The sequence below is a fragment of the Macrobrachium rosenbergii genome, chromosome 2 (genome assembly GCF_040412425.1).
Source record: "Macrobrachium rosenbergii isolate ZJJX-2024 chromosome 2, ASM4041242v1, whole genome shotgun sequence".
Classification (NCBI taxonomy): Eukaryota; Metazoa; Arthropoda; class Malacostraca; order Decapoda; family Palaemonidae; genus Macrobrachium; species Macrobrachium rosenbergii.
This window is the reverse complement of record NC_089742.1, coordinates 40,070,778-40,086,168: the sequence shown is the minus strand read 5'-3', so window position 1 is coordinate 40,086,168 and position 15,391 is coordinate 40,070,778. Positions and strand designations below refer to the sequence as shown.

Genomic DNA, 15,391 nt, shown 5'->3' with positions numbered 1-15,391 from the left:
TTCTCGAGTCAATCGTCTATCGGGGACTCCACTTAAGAGATATACTTTCGTTATGAAGATCATTCAATGTTTTCTTGATAATCCTTGAAAGGGAATTATCCCCCAAATTCCGTCCTTCGTTATGAAGATCATTCAATGTTTTCTTGATAATCCTTGAAAGGGAATTATCCGCCAAATTCCGTCCTGAAGTCTCAGTAGAATTCTAACTGGAAAGTTATCGACTGTATGGAGTAACCAGCCATAAAAGGTCTGTCATAGTTTCTAGAATCGGCTGAAAACCTTCTCAGAAGATTAGCTGGAAAGTTGTCGGCTTCACACTGAGTAACCAGTCGAAAATAAATACCAGAACAGGCCCGTTGTAGCTACTATAATCGGTTTTAAGTCTTGGCGGGATTTTAACTGGTATGTTTTAAACTCTGTGTAGGGTAACCAGTCGAAAATACTGTAAGTACCAGAAAAGGTCAGTCATAATTGCTAGAATCGGTGTAAAGTCATAGTAGAATTTTAACTAGTACGTTTTAAACTTGGCGTGGTTTAACCAGTCGAAAAAGAGTACCTGGAAAGTCTCTTCAATCATTCTCCCATTATAGTAGCTATAACAGGCCTATTCTGGTAATTATTTTCGACTGGTTATCCAATGTGAGTATGAAAATTTAAAGTTAATCTTCTGAGAAGGTTTTCAACCGATTCCAGAAAATGACAGACCTTTTCTAGTATTAATTTTCTACTGGTTACTCCATACAATCGACAACTTTCCAGTTGGAATTCTACCGAGACTTCATACCGGAATTTCAAGAAAACATTAAACTATCTTCATAAATAGAAGAGGACACTTTGAACTTCAGATTTCATCATATCCATCAAGCAAATGACAATGATACGTGATTGAAACAATATGCTGTTTAATAATCATTTTATTTTATTAAAAAGTTTACCCTGCTGGAGCTGGAATAACAAGATAACAAGAAAGCCATTATTTCTTAACACTATAATCTAATAATGGGTTTATTGCTTTCCTTAAACTTTCTTTTTCCAGAATAATAATAGAGGATAATATTTTATAAGAAACATGTATATCTTCAATCCTTGATTTTGCTATTTTGTAACAAATTATATGCAATGCCTCAAGATATTATCTTACGAGTATACAGACATTGGTTCATCTGCTCATTATTATGAGAATAAAAGGAGAGAGAGAGAGACAGAGAGAGAGAGAGAGAGAGAGAGAGAGAGAGAGAGAGAGAGAATATTAGTAAGCTCATGTTTCCAACTTGTCGACGTTCCTTCTCAGAGGATCGATTTTTCAGACGCTTCGACATTTTTACAACTAGTCGGCATTCCTTCTCAAGTAGATATTTTCAGTAACGTCATTTAGGAAAAGAAATTTTCAGTCGCGTCGACATTTCTCAGGGGAAAATTTTCAGTCAAGTAGACATTTCTGAAGTGAAATTTTCAGTCAAGTCGACATTTTTCAAGTGAAATGTTCAATCACGTCGACGTTTCTCAACTGAAATTTTCAGTCACGTCGACATTTCTCAGGGAAAATTTTTCAGTCCCGTCGACATTTCTCAAGAAAAATTTTCAGTAACACTGACTGACGTTTCTCAAGTGAAAATTTCAGTCCCGTCGACATTTCGCAAGTGAAACTTTCAGTCACGTCGACACCTCTCCAGTGAAGCTTTCAGTCCCGTCGACATTTCCCAGGGAAAATCCTCACTAACATCCGACACCTCTCAAGTGAAATTCCAGTCAGTGGCCTGTTTCGATAGCTCAGAACTAGATACGAGCAAACAAAAGAAGGTGGAGAGAGAGAGAGAAAACCAACGAAACAAGACGTGAACAATAACGCACGCCACTGTTAGCGGGACTGGCGCGTCGACGACCACTGTTAGCGGGACTGGCGCGTCGACGACCACTGTTAGCGGGACTGGCGCGTCGACGACCTTCCCTCCGCCTGCTGGAGATTCTTAGTCAGTTGACGGTGCCGTCAGCTGCCTTCTGACGCGGCTTTCCTGTGAAGAGGCACAGGGGACTTCTGTCTTCTTGGCACTCTTCGTCAGTGAAGTAGTAGTAGTGTTCGTAAGTCATGGCTGCACACCTGTAAAATGCAGGTAATTTGAACATGAGGACCAAATTCATTTCTGGAGGAAATTCTGCAAACGGAAAGAAAATATGGTAATTTGAACATGAACATAAGCAGGAAATTTATTTCTGGAGGAAATTCGACAAACGGAAAGAAAATATGGTGATTTGAACATGAACATAAGCAGGAAATTCGACAAACGGAGAGAAAATACGTTAATTTGAACATGAACTTAAGCATGAAATTTATTTCTGGAGGAAATTCGACAGACGGAAAGAAAATATGGTGATTTGAACATGAACATAAGCACGAAATTCTACAAACGGAAAGAAAATATGGTAACTTGAACATGAACATAGGCAGGAAATTTATTTCTGTAGGAAATTCGACAAACGGAAAGAAAATATGGTAACTTAATCAAGAACTTAAGCAGAACTTTATTTCTGGAGGAAATTCGACAAACGGAAAGAAAATATGGTCATTTGAACATGAATATAAGCAGGAAATTTATTTATGGAAATTCGGCAGACGGAAAGAAAATTTGGTGATTTGAACATGAACATAAGCAGGAAATTTATTTCTGGAAATTCGACAAACGGAAAGAAAATATGGTATTTTGAACATGAATATAGCCAGGAAATTTATTTCTGGAGGAAATTCGACAAACGGAAAGAAAATTTGGTGATCTGAACATGAACATAAGCAGGAAATTTATTTCTGGAAATTCGGCAAACGGAAAGAAAATTTGGTATTTTGAACATGAATATAGCCAGGAAATTTATTTCTGGAGGAAATTCGACAAACGGAAAGAAAATATGGCAATTTGAACATGAACATATGCATGAAATTTATTTTTGGAGGAAATTCTACAACGGAAAGAAAATATGGTAATTTGAACATGAACAAAAGCAGGAAATTCATTTCTGGAGAAAATTCTACAAACGGAAAGAAAATATGGTAATTTGAACATGAACATAAGCACGAAATTTTACAAACGGAAAGAAAATATGGTGATAGTTTGAACATTTTAAGTTTTAACATCTGCTAATTGAAAGGCAAGGAGGGTAACTACCAATAAATTAACCTAACCTAAAATGTTTTACATTTCGTTCAGAGTTTGACTGGACATATCAGTCAACCTGGACACACCATAATTCCCGGTTTTAAAAGGCGAAAAACCCACGTAGGTAAAAATTCTAGGTCTGAAAACGTGAAAAAAAATTCCAGGTCTAAAAAGTCACAAAATCCCAGGTCTGAACGGGTGAATTTCCAGATTTGAAAAGGTACAAATTCCAGCTCTAGAAAGGTACAAAATTCCAGGTCTGAGTGGGTGAAAATTCCAGGCCTGAACAGGTGAAAATTCCAGGTCCAAACAGACGAAAACTCCAGGTTTGAAAAGATAAAATTCCAGGTCTGAAAACGTAAAAAAAAAAAAAAAAAAAAACCCCAGGTCTGAAAAGGTAAAAATAAAAAAATTCCAGGTCTGAAAAGGTAAAAACTTTCAAGTAGAAGAGTAATACCCAAGTGTGATAAATTACCCAATAAAAATTAAGGTAAATGTCGCACTTACCATCCTGATGTTCGCTGTGCAGGTGCCTGGACGTAATGGAAGCAAGGGGCCTTTGGCAGGGCTGTCGGTGCAGGACTGAAAGGATCCGTGTGAGGAGGGGAGCGAGGGACGCAGGAGGAACTATACCTGAAGGAGGAGGAAGAAAAAGATAAAGGAAACTGTGCTTGCAGGAGGAGGAAGAAAAAGCTAAAGGAAAATGTACTTGGAGGAGGAGGAAGAAAAAGCTAAAGGAAACTGTACCTGAAGGAGGAGGAAGAAAAATCTAAAGGAAAATGTACCTGAAGGAGGATAAAAGAAAAAGCTAAAGGAAAATGTTCCTGAAGGAGGAAGAAAAAGCTAAGGGAAAATGTACCTGAAGGAGGAGGAAGAAAAAGCTAAAGGAAAATGTACCTGAAGGAGGAGGAAGAAAAAGCTAAAGGAAAATGTACCTGAAGGAGGAAGAAAAAGCTAAAGGAAAATGTACCTGAAGGAGGAGGAAGAAAAAGCTAAGGAAAAAACACCTGAAGGAGAAAAAAATCTAAAGGAAAATGTACCTAAAGGAGGAGGAAGAAAAAGCTAAAGGAAAATGTTCCTGAAGGAGGAAGAAAAAGCTAAGGGAAAATGTACCTGAAGGAGGAGGAAGAAAAAGCTAAAGGAAAATGTACCTGAAGGAGGAGGAAGAAAAAGCTAAAGGAAAATGTTCCTGAATGAGGAAGAAAAAGCCAAGGGAAAATGTACCTGAAGGAGTAGGAAGAAAAAGCTAATGGAAAATGTACCTGAAGTAGGAGGAAGAAAAAGCTAAAGGAAAACGTACCTGAAGGAGGAAGAAAAAGCAAAGGAAGAAATGCACCTGAAGGAGGGGAGGAAGAAAAAAAGCTAAGAGAAAATGTACCTGAAGGAGGGAAGAAAAATCTAAGATAATGTACCTAAGGAGGGAGGAAAGAAAAAAGCTAAATGAAAATGTTCTGGAAGAGGAGGAAAGAAAAAAGCAAGGAAAATGTACCTGAAGGAGGAGGAAGAAAAAGCTAAAGGAAAATGTACCTGAAGGAGGAGGAAGAAAAAGCTAAAGGAAAATGTTCCTGAATGAGGAAGAAAAAGCCAAGGGAAAATGTACCTGAAGGAGTAGGAAGAAAAAGCTAATGGAAAATGTACCTAAAGTAGGAGGAAGAAAAAGCTAAAGGAAAATGTACCTGAATGTGGAGAAAGAAAAAGCTGAAGGAAAATGTACCTGAAGGAAGAGGAAGAAAAAGCTAAAGGAAAATGTACCTGAATGTGGAGAAAGAAAAAGCTGAAGGAAAATGTACCTGAAGGAAGAGGAAGAAAAAGCTAAAGGAAAATTTACATGCAGGAGGAGGAAGAAAAAGCTGAAGGAAAATGTACCTGAAGGAGGAGGAAGAAAAAGCTAAAGGAAACTGTACATGAAGGAGGAGGAAGAAAAGCTGAAGGAAAATGCACCTGAAGGAGGAGGAAGAAAAGCTGAAGGAAAATGTACCTGAAGGAGGAGGAAGAAAAAGCTAAAGGAAACTGTACATGAAGGAGGAGGAAGAAAAGCTGAAGGAAAATGCACCTGAAGGAGGAGGAAGAAAAGCTGAAGGAAAATGTACTTGAAGGAGGAGGAAGAAAAAGCTAAAGGAAAATGTACCTGAATGTGGAGAAAGAAAAAAGCTGAAGGAAAATGTACCTGAAGGAAAGAAGGAAGAGAAAAAAGCTAAAGAAAATGTACCTGAAGGAGGGGAGGAAAAGAAAAGCTAAAAGGAAAATGTACCTGAAGGAGGGAAGGAGGAAGGAAAGCTAAAAGGAAAATGTACCTGAAGTAGGAGGAAGAAAAAGCAAAAGAAAACTGTACCTGAAGGAGGAGGAAGAAAAGCTAAAGGAAAATGTACCTGAAGGAGGAGGAAGAAAAAGCTAAAGGAAAATGTACCTGAAGGAGGAGGAAGAAAAAGCTAAAGGAAAATGTACATGAAGGAGGAGGAAGTAAAAGCTAAAGGAAAATGTACCTGAAGGAGGAGGAAGAAAAACTAAAGGAAAATGTACCTGAAGGAGAAGGAAGAAAAGCTAAAGGAAAATGTACCTGAAGGAGGGGGAAGAAAAAGCTGAAGGAAAATGTACCTAAGGAGAAGGAAGAATGAAAAAGCTAAAGGAAAATGTGCCTGAAGGAGGAGGAAGAAAAAGCTAAAGGCAAATGTTCCTGAAGGAAGAGGAAGAAAAAGATAAAGGAAAATGTTCCTGAAGGAGGAGGAAGAAAAGCTAAAGGAAATGTACCTGAAGGAGGAGGGAGAAAAAGCTGAAGGAAAATGTACCTGAAGGAGGAAGAAAAGTTAAAGGAAAATGTACCTGAAGGAGGAGGAACAAAGCTAAAGGAAAATGTTCCTGAAGAAGGAGGAAGAAAATCTAAAGGAAAATGTACATGGAGGCGGAGGAAGTAAAAGCTCAAGAAAATGTTCCTGAAGGAGGAGGAAGAAAAAACTAAAGGAAAATGTACCTGAAGAAGGAGGAAGAAAAAGCTAAAGGAAAATGTACTGGAAGGAGGAGGAAGAAAAAGCCAAAAGAAAATGTACCTGAAGTAGGAGGAAGAAAAAGCTAATGGAAAATGTACCTGAAGGAGGAGAAAGAAAAAGCTAAAGGAAAATGTACCTTAAGGAGGAGGAAGAAAAAACTAAAGGAAAATGTACCTGGAGGAGGAGGAAGAAAAAGCTAAAAGAAAATGTACCTGAAGGAGGAGGTAGAAAAAGCTAAAGGAAAATGTATCTGAAGTAGGAGGAAGAAAAAGCTAAAGGAAAACATACCTGAAGGAGGAAGAAAAAGGTAAAGGAAAACATACCTGAAGGAGGAAGAAATAAAAGCTAAAGGAAAATGTACCTGAAGGAGGAGGAAGAAAAAGCTAAAGGAAAATGTACCTGAAGGAGGAGGAAGAAAGAGCTAAAAGAAAATGTACCTAAAGTAGGAGGAAGAAAGAGCTAAAAGAAAATGTACCTGAAGTAAGAGGAAGAAAAAGCTAAAGGAAAATGTACCTGAAGTAGGAGGAAGAAACAGCTAAAGGAAAATGTACCTGAAGGAGGAGGAAGAAAAAGCTAAAGGAAAATGTATCTGAAGTAGGAGGAAGAAAAAAGAAGCTAAGAAGGAACATGCCTGAAGGGAGGAGGAAATAAAAGCCCTGGGGAAAATGTACCTTAAGGAGGAGGAAGAACAAGCTAAACTAAAATGTACATGAAGGAGGAGGAAGAAAACTCTAAAGGAAACTGTTCCTGAAGGAGGAGGAAGAAAACTCTAAAGGAAACTGTTCCTGAAGGAGGAGGAAGAAAAAGCTAAAGGAAAATGTACCTGAAGGAGGAGGAAGAAAAAGCTAAAGGAAAATGTACCTGAAGGAGGAGGAAGAATAAGCTAAAGGAAAATGTTCCTGAAGGAGGAGGAAGAAAAAGCTAAAGGAAAATGTGCCTGAAGGAGGAGGAAGAAAAAGCTAAAGGAAAATGTACCTGAAGTAGGAGGAAGAAACAGCTAAAGGAAAATGTACCTGAAGGAGGAGGAAGAAAAAGCTAAAGGAAAATGTATCTGAAGTAGGAGGAAGAAAAAGCTAAAGGAAAATGTACCTGAAGGAGGAGGAAATAAAAGCTAAAGGAAAATGTACCTTAAGGAGGAGGAAGAACAAGCTAAAGGGAAAAAATGTACATGAAGGAGGAGAAAAACTCTAAAGGCTTGTTCCTGGAGGAAGAAAAAGCTAAAAGGAAAATGTACCTGAAGGAGGAAGAAAAAGCTAAAGGAAAATGTACCTGAAGGAGGAGGAAGAAAAAGCTAAAGGAAAATGTACCTGAAGGAGGAGGAAGAAAAAGCTAAAGGAAAATGTTACGAAAAATTCATTTTTAATTTATCTTTATATTAACAGCACTTTATTTGTTCGTTGTTGAGGTGTGCATGCATCAACTGAATAAGACAACGTCCTACCTCGTAGCCCAGAAGGGTGCCCCAAGGGGCAAGGGAGTGTCGTCTAATGACCAGGACCACGAATTTGTATCGATGTCAAACCGACCACCAATCCAGAAATCAGTAGTTAGTTCTGTAAAGGACTAATGCAATTATCCATACATGTATGTTATACTATGTACCACACAAATTATATAAATATACGTAGGCCAAACACTCCGAGTATATAATGAGTTCTCGTGCTTATAAGTGCATTGGAGGTTGACCTCAAAAAAAATATAAAATTATGCATTCTCATATTTGCCCTCTTTCTAAGCCACAGAGTACACTTCCTGTCTTGTACAGCTTTTCTACAATCTCATTTTCACTTTCTCCTGCACTGCACGTATTCTTATCTTACACACTTAGCATGCAAGTCTCCACTGAGTTAGCAATTTAAATACTTTTATCTTTGACAGCAAAGTCACATTCAACAGTAATATATATATATATATATATATATATATATATATATATATATATATATATATATATATATATATATATATACATATATATATATTCACATTCCCAACAGTAATATATATAAATATATATATATATATATATATATATATATATATATATATATGTGTGTGTGTGTGTGTGTGTGTGTGTGTGGATATAGCTATAGCTATATCTATATACATATACTATATATATATATATATATATATATATATATATATATATATATATATATATATATAGAGAGAGAGAGAGAGAGAGAGAGAGAGAGAGAGAGAGAGAGAGAGAGAGAGAGGAGGGCTCTACTAAAGCCCTATGGGTACTCTGAGGCCTCTGCATATACCCCAAGGTTTTCATGATCGACAGAGCCCTTGATGGCTACGAGGTCCCCGCCGATTGACAGACAAAACTGTCTTGCCTCTGGCCATGGAACCTAAATGGAAATAAATAAAACCCAACATAAGTAATTTATAAAACAAAATATAAAATAGTAAACAATATAAATCACATAAAAATAAGATATAGTATATTAAAAATATATAAAATCAATATAAAAAGTAACACATAAACAAACCATCTAAAAATAGATATAGTTAAGTAAACAAAATATAAAATCATATTAAATAGATAGATATATGTAATATGTCAAAAAAATAGGTATAAGAATTATGGAAAAAATATAAAAATCATATAAAATATGTAAAAGCATTATGTAAACAAAAAATATAAAAGTCATATGAAGCAGATATAAGTAATATGTAAAATATAAAAATCATATGAAATACAGTATAAGTAACATGTGAACAAAATATAAAAATCATATGAGACGGATTTAATTAATTTTAATATGTAAACAAAATATGTCACATAAACTAGATATAAGTAATATGTAAACAAAATACAGTAAGTCGCATAAGCTAGATATAAGTAATATGTAAACAAAATATAAGTCATGTAAAACAGTTATAATTAATATGTAAACAAAATATAAGTCACACAAAATATATATAATTAATATATAAAAAATATGAAAATCATATCAAATATATATAAGCAATATGTAAACAAAATATGAAAACCATATAAAATAGATATAAGCAATGTTAACATAAAAGAAAATATGAAATAGATATTAGCAATATGTAAACAATATAAAAATCATATAAAATAGATATATGCAATATGTAAACAAAATATAAAAATCATGTAAAACAGATATAAGCAATATGTAAACAAAATATAAAAATCTTGTAAATCAGATATAAGTGACACGTAAACAAAATATAAAAGTATATAAGTGACATGTAAACAAAATATAAAAGTAATGTGTAAACAAAATATAAAAAATCATATAAAATAGATATAAGCAATTTCTAAACAAAACATGAAAATAATTTTAAATAGATATATACAATACGGAAAAAAATTAAAAAATCATATAAAACAGATATGCAATAATCTAAGAAAGGTCGCTTGATTAGGAAATACAAGTAACTACAAAAATAAGTAAAAAGCTAAAAGAAATCTCAGATTAGATTAGATTACTGAATGTGAAGAACCTGTAGCAAATATATTGACAAGATAAGTCTCCACAGGAAGTGAGAGTTTGAAATGAAACTCTAAAATAATTCAGTGCTAAGGTTTTTTTTTTTTATAACAGTTGATTTTCAAAAATAAAACTAACACAGGAGTTAGCTTCACATTTTTTTTGTCTGAATAATTTTTCTAATGAAAGATTGATTTATTACATAGACTATTTTTCACATTCGTTAGCCATAGATTTTTTCACAGACATTATCACGATCACATTAGATTCTCATTTAAAAAAAACATGTGTTTTGAGCACTGCTAGAACTTAAGTTCTAGACCACAGAATAATTATGCTTTAAAAAGTAAGACTTAGATTCAAAACGAATAATTAGGAACTACACAAAGAAATAGTGAGAGCATTTGGTTTAAACATAAGAAAGAATTTTTTTTCTAAGTTAGGAAAGAATTTAAGACTAATGAAGTCACCTAGGTTCTCAACAAAGAAATATTTTAGAATCGAAACAAAGAAGGAATTAGGCCACAGATCGAGAAGAAAATAAAAGGAAGACACAGTTTCTGAAAATATGGAGAACTTATAGGTTCTAACAACCAAGAACCATTCAGGTGCGAATGAAAATGAAACTGTGTTGCAAGCAAGAAAGCAAGGAAGGCTCTTGTGACCAAACTTCTTACTTTTGCAGGGGCGAAGAAAGACAAACAGGCGTCCCCTACGCGACTGTAGAACATGGGACAGGCAGCTGAAAAGTTGGAGGTGGCGTTGACTGCTTGCTGCATTAGACTCACTAACTCCTGGCCTGTGGGAAGAAACAAACGCCCAGATTAAACCACATGTTTCTGGAATGCGTCACAAAATCGGATGTTGTCAACATTACTACATTCTTAGACCTTAGGCTCAGGATGTCCATTTCAAGTCGCATAAACTAATTGAGAAGTGAGGAAATTCATCATGTAGACCAAGTGACTAAAATCGTGTGTCATCTGCAGAGTTACAAGAACCTCCGACTTGTACTCACTGAGACTTAGTCCCGCCTTCTCCTCGTCTTCCTTTAGTTTAAGAATTCTCCTCGACACCAACTGCAATAGGAAAAACATTCAGAGGTTCAGTTACCTAATAAGCGTTGCCGGCAAAATTCCCTCATGAATTTGGGACTAAAAAAATACAGTATATACAGGCTAATATATATATATATATATATATATATATATATATATATATATATATATATATATATAGAGAGATATATATAATAGAGAGAGAGAGACAGAGAGAGAGAGAGAGAGAGAGAGAGAGAGAGAGAGAGAGAAATTTTTTTGTTGATTAGGTCAATGCACGATCTTTCGTCAAAGACAGCTGTTGCATGGGCTAGGCACAGGGTCGAGGAAGGTTAGTTGGGGGGGGGAGAAAACTATATATACCAACACAAGGGGACACACCCCAATTTCCAACGCTGCAACAATGCAGATAAAAGCGTAGATAAATTACAATAATACCAACTGCTCTATTGGTCCAGCCAGTTACGATGATGGACACCTAGACACTACTTTAATCGTATCAGCAGTTAGGATGGTGCACATCTAGAAAACATCTTGTTTTGCTAGTCGGTTACACCAATCACTTAATACCGAAAATCACAGCTTTGTGAAATCGGTTATAATGGTCAACGGTTACTAGCCCAGGTGTTTGGCTAATTAAATATATCATTACACATCATATCTATACAAATAGTGTCTAGACGTAGATGTTTAATCCACTAGATTAATCAGTGCCAATGTAAAAAACGCTGTATATGGACTGTGTCTAATAAATTAAGGAGTTTGTTGCACTTAGGGACGGAAGTGCATTAATTTTATGCGACCACTTAAGGTAATGGATATCGGGACAACTGTGCATTGGGTTATTCACTTCCATTAATCACGTTAAATCCAAACAGCAGATTTTTTATTTTAGTTCATTCATGTTGTTCATTGTTCATGAGACAAAGGCGTGTCTCAATGAGTTGTGTTCATTGCACCTCTGAACAACGGTTTGTAGGTCTAATCGATTACAGTACTCATAGTACATCGATAGAAAGTGGGTTGCATGTTTAATCAGTTACGATATCCCTTAAATATCTGAATGGATTTGTCCAGTCAATATGGTGATCATTGTATATATGTATACGATTGTTTAATACTGTCAAATCAGTTACGATGATCATTTCATATCCGGGGCTCTGCATACACGCTTGCTAACGAATATTAACACCCCACCATTCATGCTTCTCTTATTCTTATCTCACAACTGCAGTCAGTGCCTGAAACCAAATAGTAAAGTAATATTCTTATTGCGCTGGTCTTTATTATTCTTACCTCGCACATTCTTGAGTCTTTCTCCGAACACCTACTGGCACACATGGTTTCAAGGCTGATACATCCATAGTAGGGTGATGCTGAGCAATAAAACTCGCCACGGTTGCTGCATTGCGAGTCAGACCTCCAAAACTGGAAAGAACGAAATGAATTATACCATCTATTTTTCGTTTGACATTTCTTGCCCAATGATAGAAACTTCTAAAACACAAGGACATTTTCATATTTCACGTCCTAATTACCGGAAGGCAAAGCCTTTGTGACTGATGGAGTAACCCTCAACTTTACAGATGGTGAAGCCCAACGTAAAGGGTCGACACAGTAGTCAGAAAAAGTGGATATTATGACACAAATAAAAACATTACATTTAACATTACCGAGAATTAACAGAGTAAACTGAGAAATAAAATGAGAAATACTACTCTCAATCTACCGAGCATATCTGAGGATCCTCATCTGATCCATCCAAACACTGGCTGCCACGTCTGCAGACATCTCCCAGACTGACGCACTGGTTCCCCGATCTGCAGCTTATTTGGCCTGAAGAGCAAGATGCAGCATCCGTTCGACCTGCAGTAAAACGAAGGCAAGCACTGATATGACTGCTGCAGAAAGTAAATTGACGAATGGCAATATTACTTTTGTTCTGGTACTTGTCCAAATTGTTCTCAGGAAAGCGCTTTCCCCCAAATAGAGTTCTCAGCAGCGAACTACTGAAATTTCAGCCGCTAACCGGTTCATATGACGTAATAAAAACTATTTGTTATTTTTAGTGAAGTTGGTACCCCAGGTGCCTAGATAGGTTTGGAGCGGAGACACTTGGTAAACATATTTAGGCACCATTTCTATCGTCCATGAGTATGTAACGAATTCCGTAAATATAGACATGAACAGGTTGCACCAGCAATAGCCTTCCTGTGCCTTTCAATTTCTGGAATTAGAAATTACAGTTATGCTTCATTAACAGGCATTATTTAGAGAATTTAATGGAGGACGACATATCTTAGCAGAATTGCTTGATTTTGCAAAGGAAGCAACGAAGACGGCGCGAAACCTGAACATAGCTGAAGATCTGGGATTTCAAACTATCACAAGATTCTATTAAAGAAAGTTAATATTCTCGAGGACACTTGCTGTAACGAAAATGTTCTCAAACCAGTAATATGATTTTTTTATCTATTTTTTTTTTTCACTTCAGCTCACAGACGAAACACATACGAACACACACACACACACACACACACACACACACACACACACACACACACACACACACACACACACACATATATATATATATATATATATATATATATATATATATATATATATATATATATGTATGTATGTATGTATGACAAAAATACGTGTGCGTAAAAATCCATTGGGAAAAATGTTTTCTCTAAACGAACCAGCGTGTCGGAAATATCTGAGGACTCTAACTTTAACTTCGGGATAAGATTGGACGTGGTGACCGTATAAGCTTACATATAAATTCTGGGGCATTTTTGTGCTGTAAAACTATGAATTCTAGCTACGAAATACGTTTCAATGAACATAATTTTGGGGGGTAACTACCCGATGTATCGAAGCAAAAGAAAACCAGATATTGATGAATTTCGTATGTATGAATATGTACACATAGCCGACCAAATGCATAACTTACCTATGAGGAACAGAATATGCATAATCCCCAGAACAAGCGATGTTGCCGACGCCATGTCGAAGGGCTTCAAACTCGGGTTAACTTCTAGTCCTAGAAAACATGAAAGCAAAACTTATAAATTTCCAGGCTGACCATGTTTCAAAAATGGTTTCGTACTCTGATCTTGTGAAAAATTTTCTATACCAAGTACGTACTGAAATTGTTGGAAGGTTGAAACTGTTGGAAGGTAATACCAGTCAACTACTGGATACTCGTTTTTATAATAAAACTGCCACAGGAGTTTAGAAAAAAGAAAAAAAACAACACTTGATTGCACTCAATGCGCCCTAGTAGCTTCCACAGGCATTCTCAAACTTAACAGTTGTCTGATTAGACTTCATTACGATTATAACGTATTATAGGTCTACAATACAATTTGCAGCCCTATATCCTCAGTAGTTTATAAGATCAGAGGGCGGACAGAAAAAAGGTCGGACTGACTGACAAAGCCGGCACAACAGTTTCCTTTCACAAAAAAACAAATAGGGAACCATGTGACAAATCCTTCACTTACTTCTAATTCACTTACTTTTAAAACATTCTCTCTCTAAAACATTCTCTTTCCACTGGACACTAAGACTGTTTGATCACGTTTGACGGATAGAGAACAATATTCTCGGATTACTAAACGAGGTAATTTGTCATGGTTAGCTATGAGTATTTAACTTTTTTTACACGAAAACACACATTTACTCTGTAAATCAACTATGAGGATTAGTTTGTCGGGTGTAGGCGAATGTGTAAGTCTAAGTAGATGGTTCATTTTGTATGTTTGCGCACATATGCGTGTTGCATACCTAGATAAATGGTTCATTTTTAAACTTCTGAAAGGGAGGGCAATTTCAAATAAGGAAAACACGTAAAAAGTGCGGCGAAGTTTCTTGGCGGAATCGAGTTTTCTGTGTGAGCCACAGCCCGTGAGGCTTTCAGCCACGGCCCAGTGATGTCTTGTCCTACAGCGTTGCCAGACGCAAAATTATGGCTAACTGTAACCTTAAGTAAATTAAAAAAACTACCGAGGCTAGAGGGCTGAAATTTGGTGTTTTATGATTGGAGGGTGGAGGATCCACATAGCAATTTGCAGCCCCCTAGCCTTAGTAATTTCTCAGACCTGAGGGCAGACAGAAAAAGCGCGGACGGACAGACAAAGCCGGCACAGCAGTTTTCTTGTACAGAAAACTAAAAATAGTTGAAATAGCACTAAAAAAATTAGCCTACTTTTTTTTATAGTGTGTATTTGGGTACGTAAACTAAAACGAATAATAACTGACCTGGTTTACGATACCAAGGAAACAGCAAAAGGGTATTATAGTCTTCGAAGGAGCGTGAGGTCGTTATCTATCCCGGATCACGATAAGTGGGGACTGCGTTTCCGCTCGCCTCGTATATATACACACTCTGTTGCTGGGACGTGATTTGCACGAGTCCCGAACAGAACGGGTAGGAATGGAGACGAGTCATGGTTTAACCCTTAGGGGTTGCGGGGCGGGGAAGTAGTTGGGTATGTTGCAACGTCCATTCCCAAACAGTTTACGAACCGGCCGGGCATCCGCGCTAGCACACTGCATGTAGTCATAATGCATTCTTAGATATTGCAGAAAAGGTAGCATGCAGAGGCAGACGTGATCTCTCTCTCTCTCTCTCTCTCTCTCTCTCTCTCTCTCTCTCATACTCTCATTGCATATCGCCACGTTGCGTTCTCAGACATTTCAGGAAAAGTAGCATGCAG

General features: G+C 36.5%; 1 protein-coding gene across 1 annotated transcript; it reads right to left on the bottom strand.

Moving 5' to 3' along the window:
* Positions 1–898: 898 nt before the first annotated feature.
* Positions 899–15,089, bottom strand: LOC136845663 (uncharacterized). Its single transcript, XM_067115814.1, has 10 exons — positions 14,934–15,089; positions 13,624–13,713; positions 12,391–12,527; positions 11,958–12,089; positions 10,622–10,682; positions 10,281–10,402; positions 8,401–8,490; positions 7,572–7,693; positions 3,654–3,779; positions 899–2,098 (listed from the first exon to the last, which is right to left on the bottom strand). Exons 2-10 carry the CDS (start codon positions 13,676–13,678, stop codon positions 1,972–1,974), a joined length of 972 nt encoding a protein of 323 aa, XP_066971915.1. The 5' UTR covers positions 13,679–13,713; positions 14,934–15,089; the 3' UTR covers positions 899–1,971.
* Positions 15,090–15,391: the final 302 nt, after the last annotated feature.

Bases quoted from the DNA above. Each gene is read 5' to 3' on its own strand.
- LOC136845663 (XM_067115814.1), bottom strand. From the start codon at position 13,678: ATGGCGTCGGCAACATCGCTTGTTCTGGGGATTATGCATATTCTGTTC. The intron at 10,683-11,957 runs GTAAGAATAATA...TTCCTATTGCAG, and splicing joins AAGACTCAAGAATGTGCGAG to TTGGTGTCGAGGAGAATTCT. The intron at 7,694-8,400 runs GTATATGCAGAG...TAATTGCATTAG, and splicing joins TCGATCATGAAAACCTTGGG to TCCTTTACAGAACTAACTAC.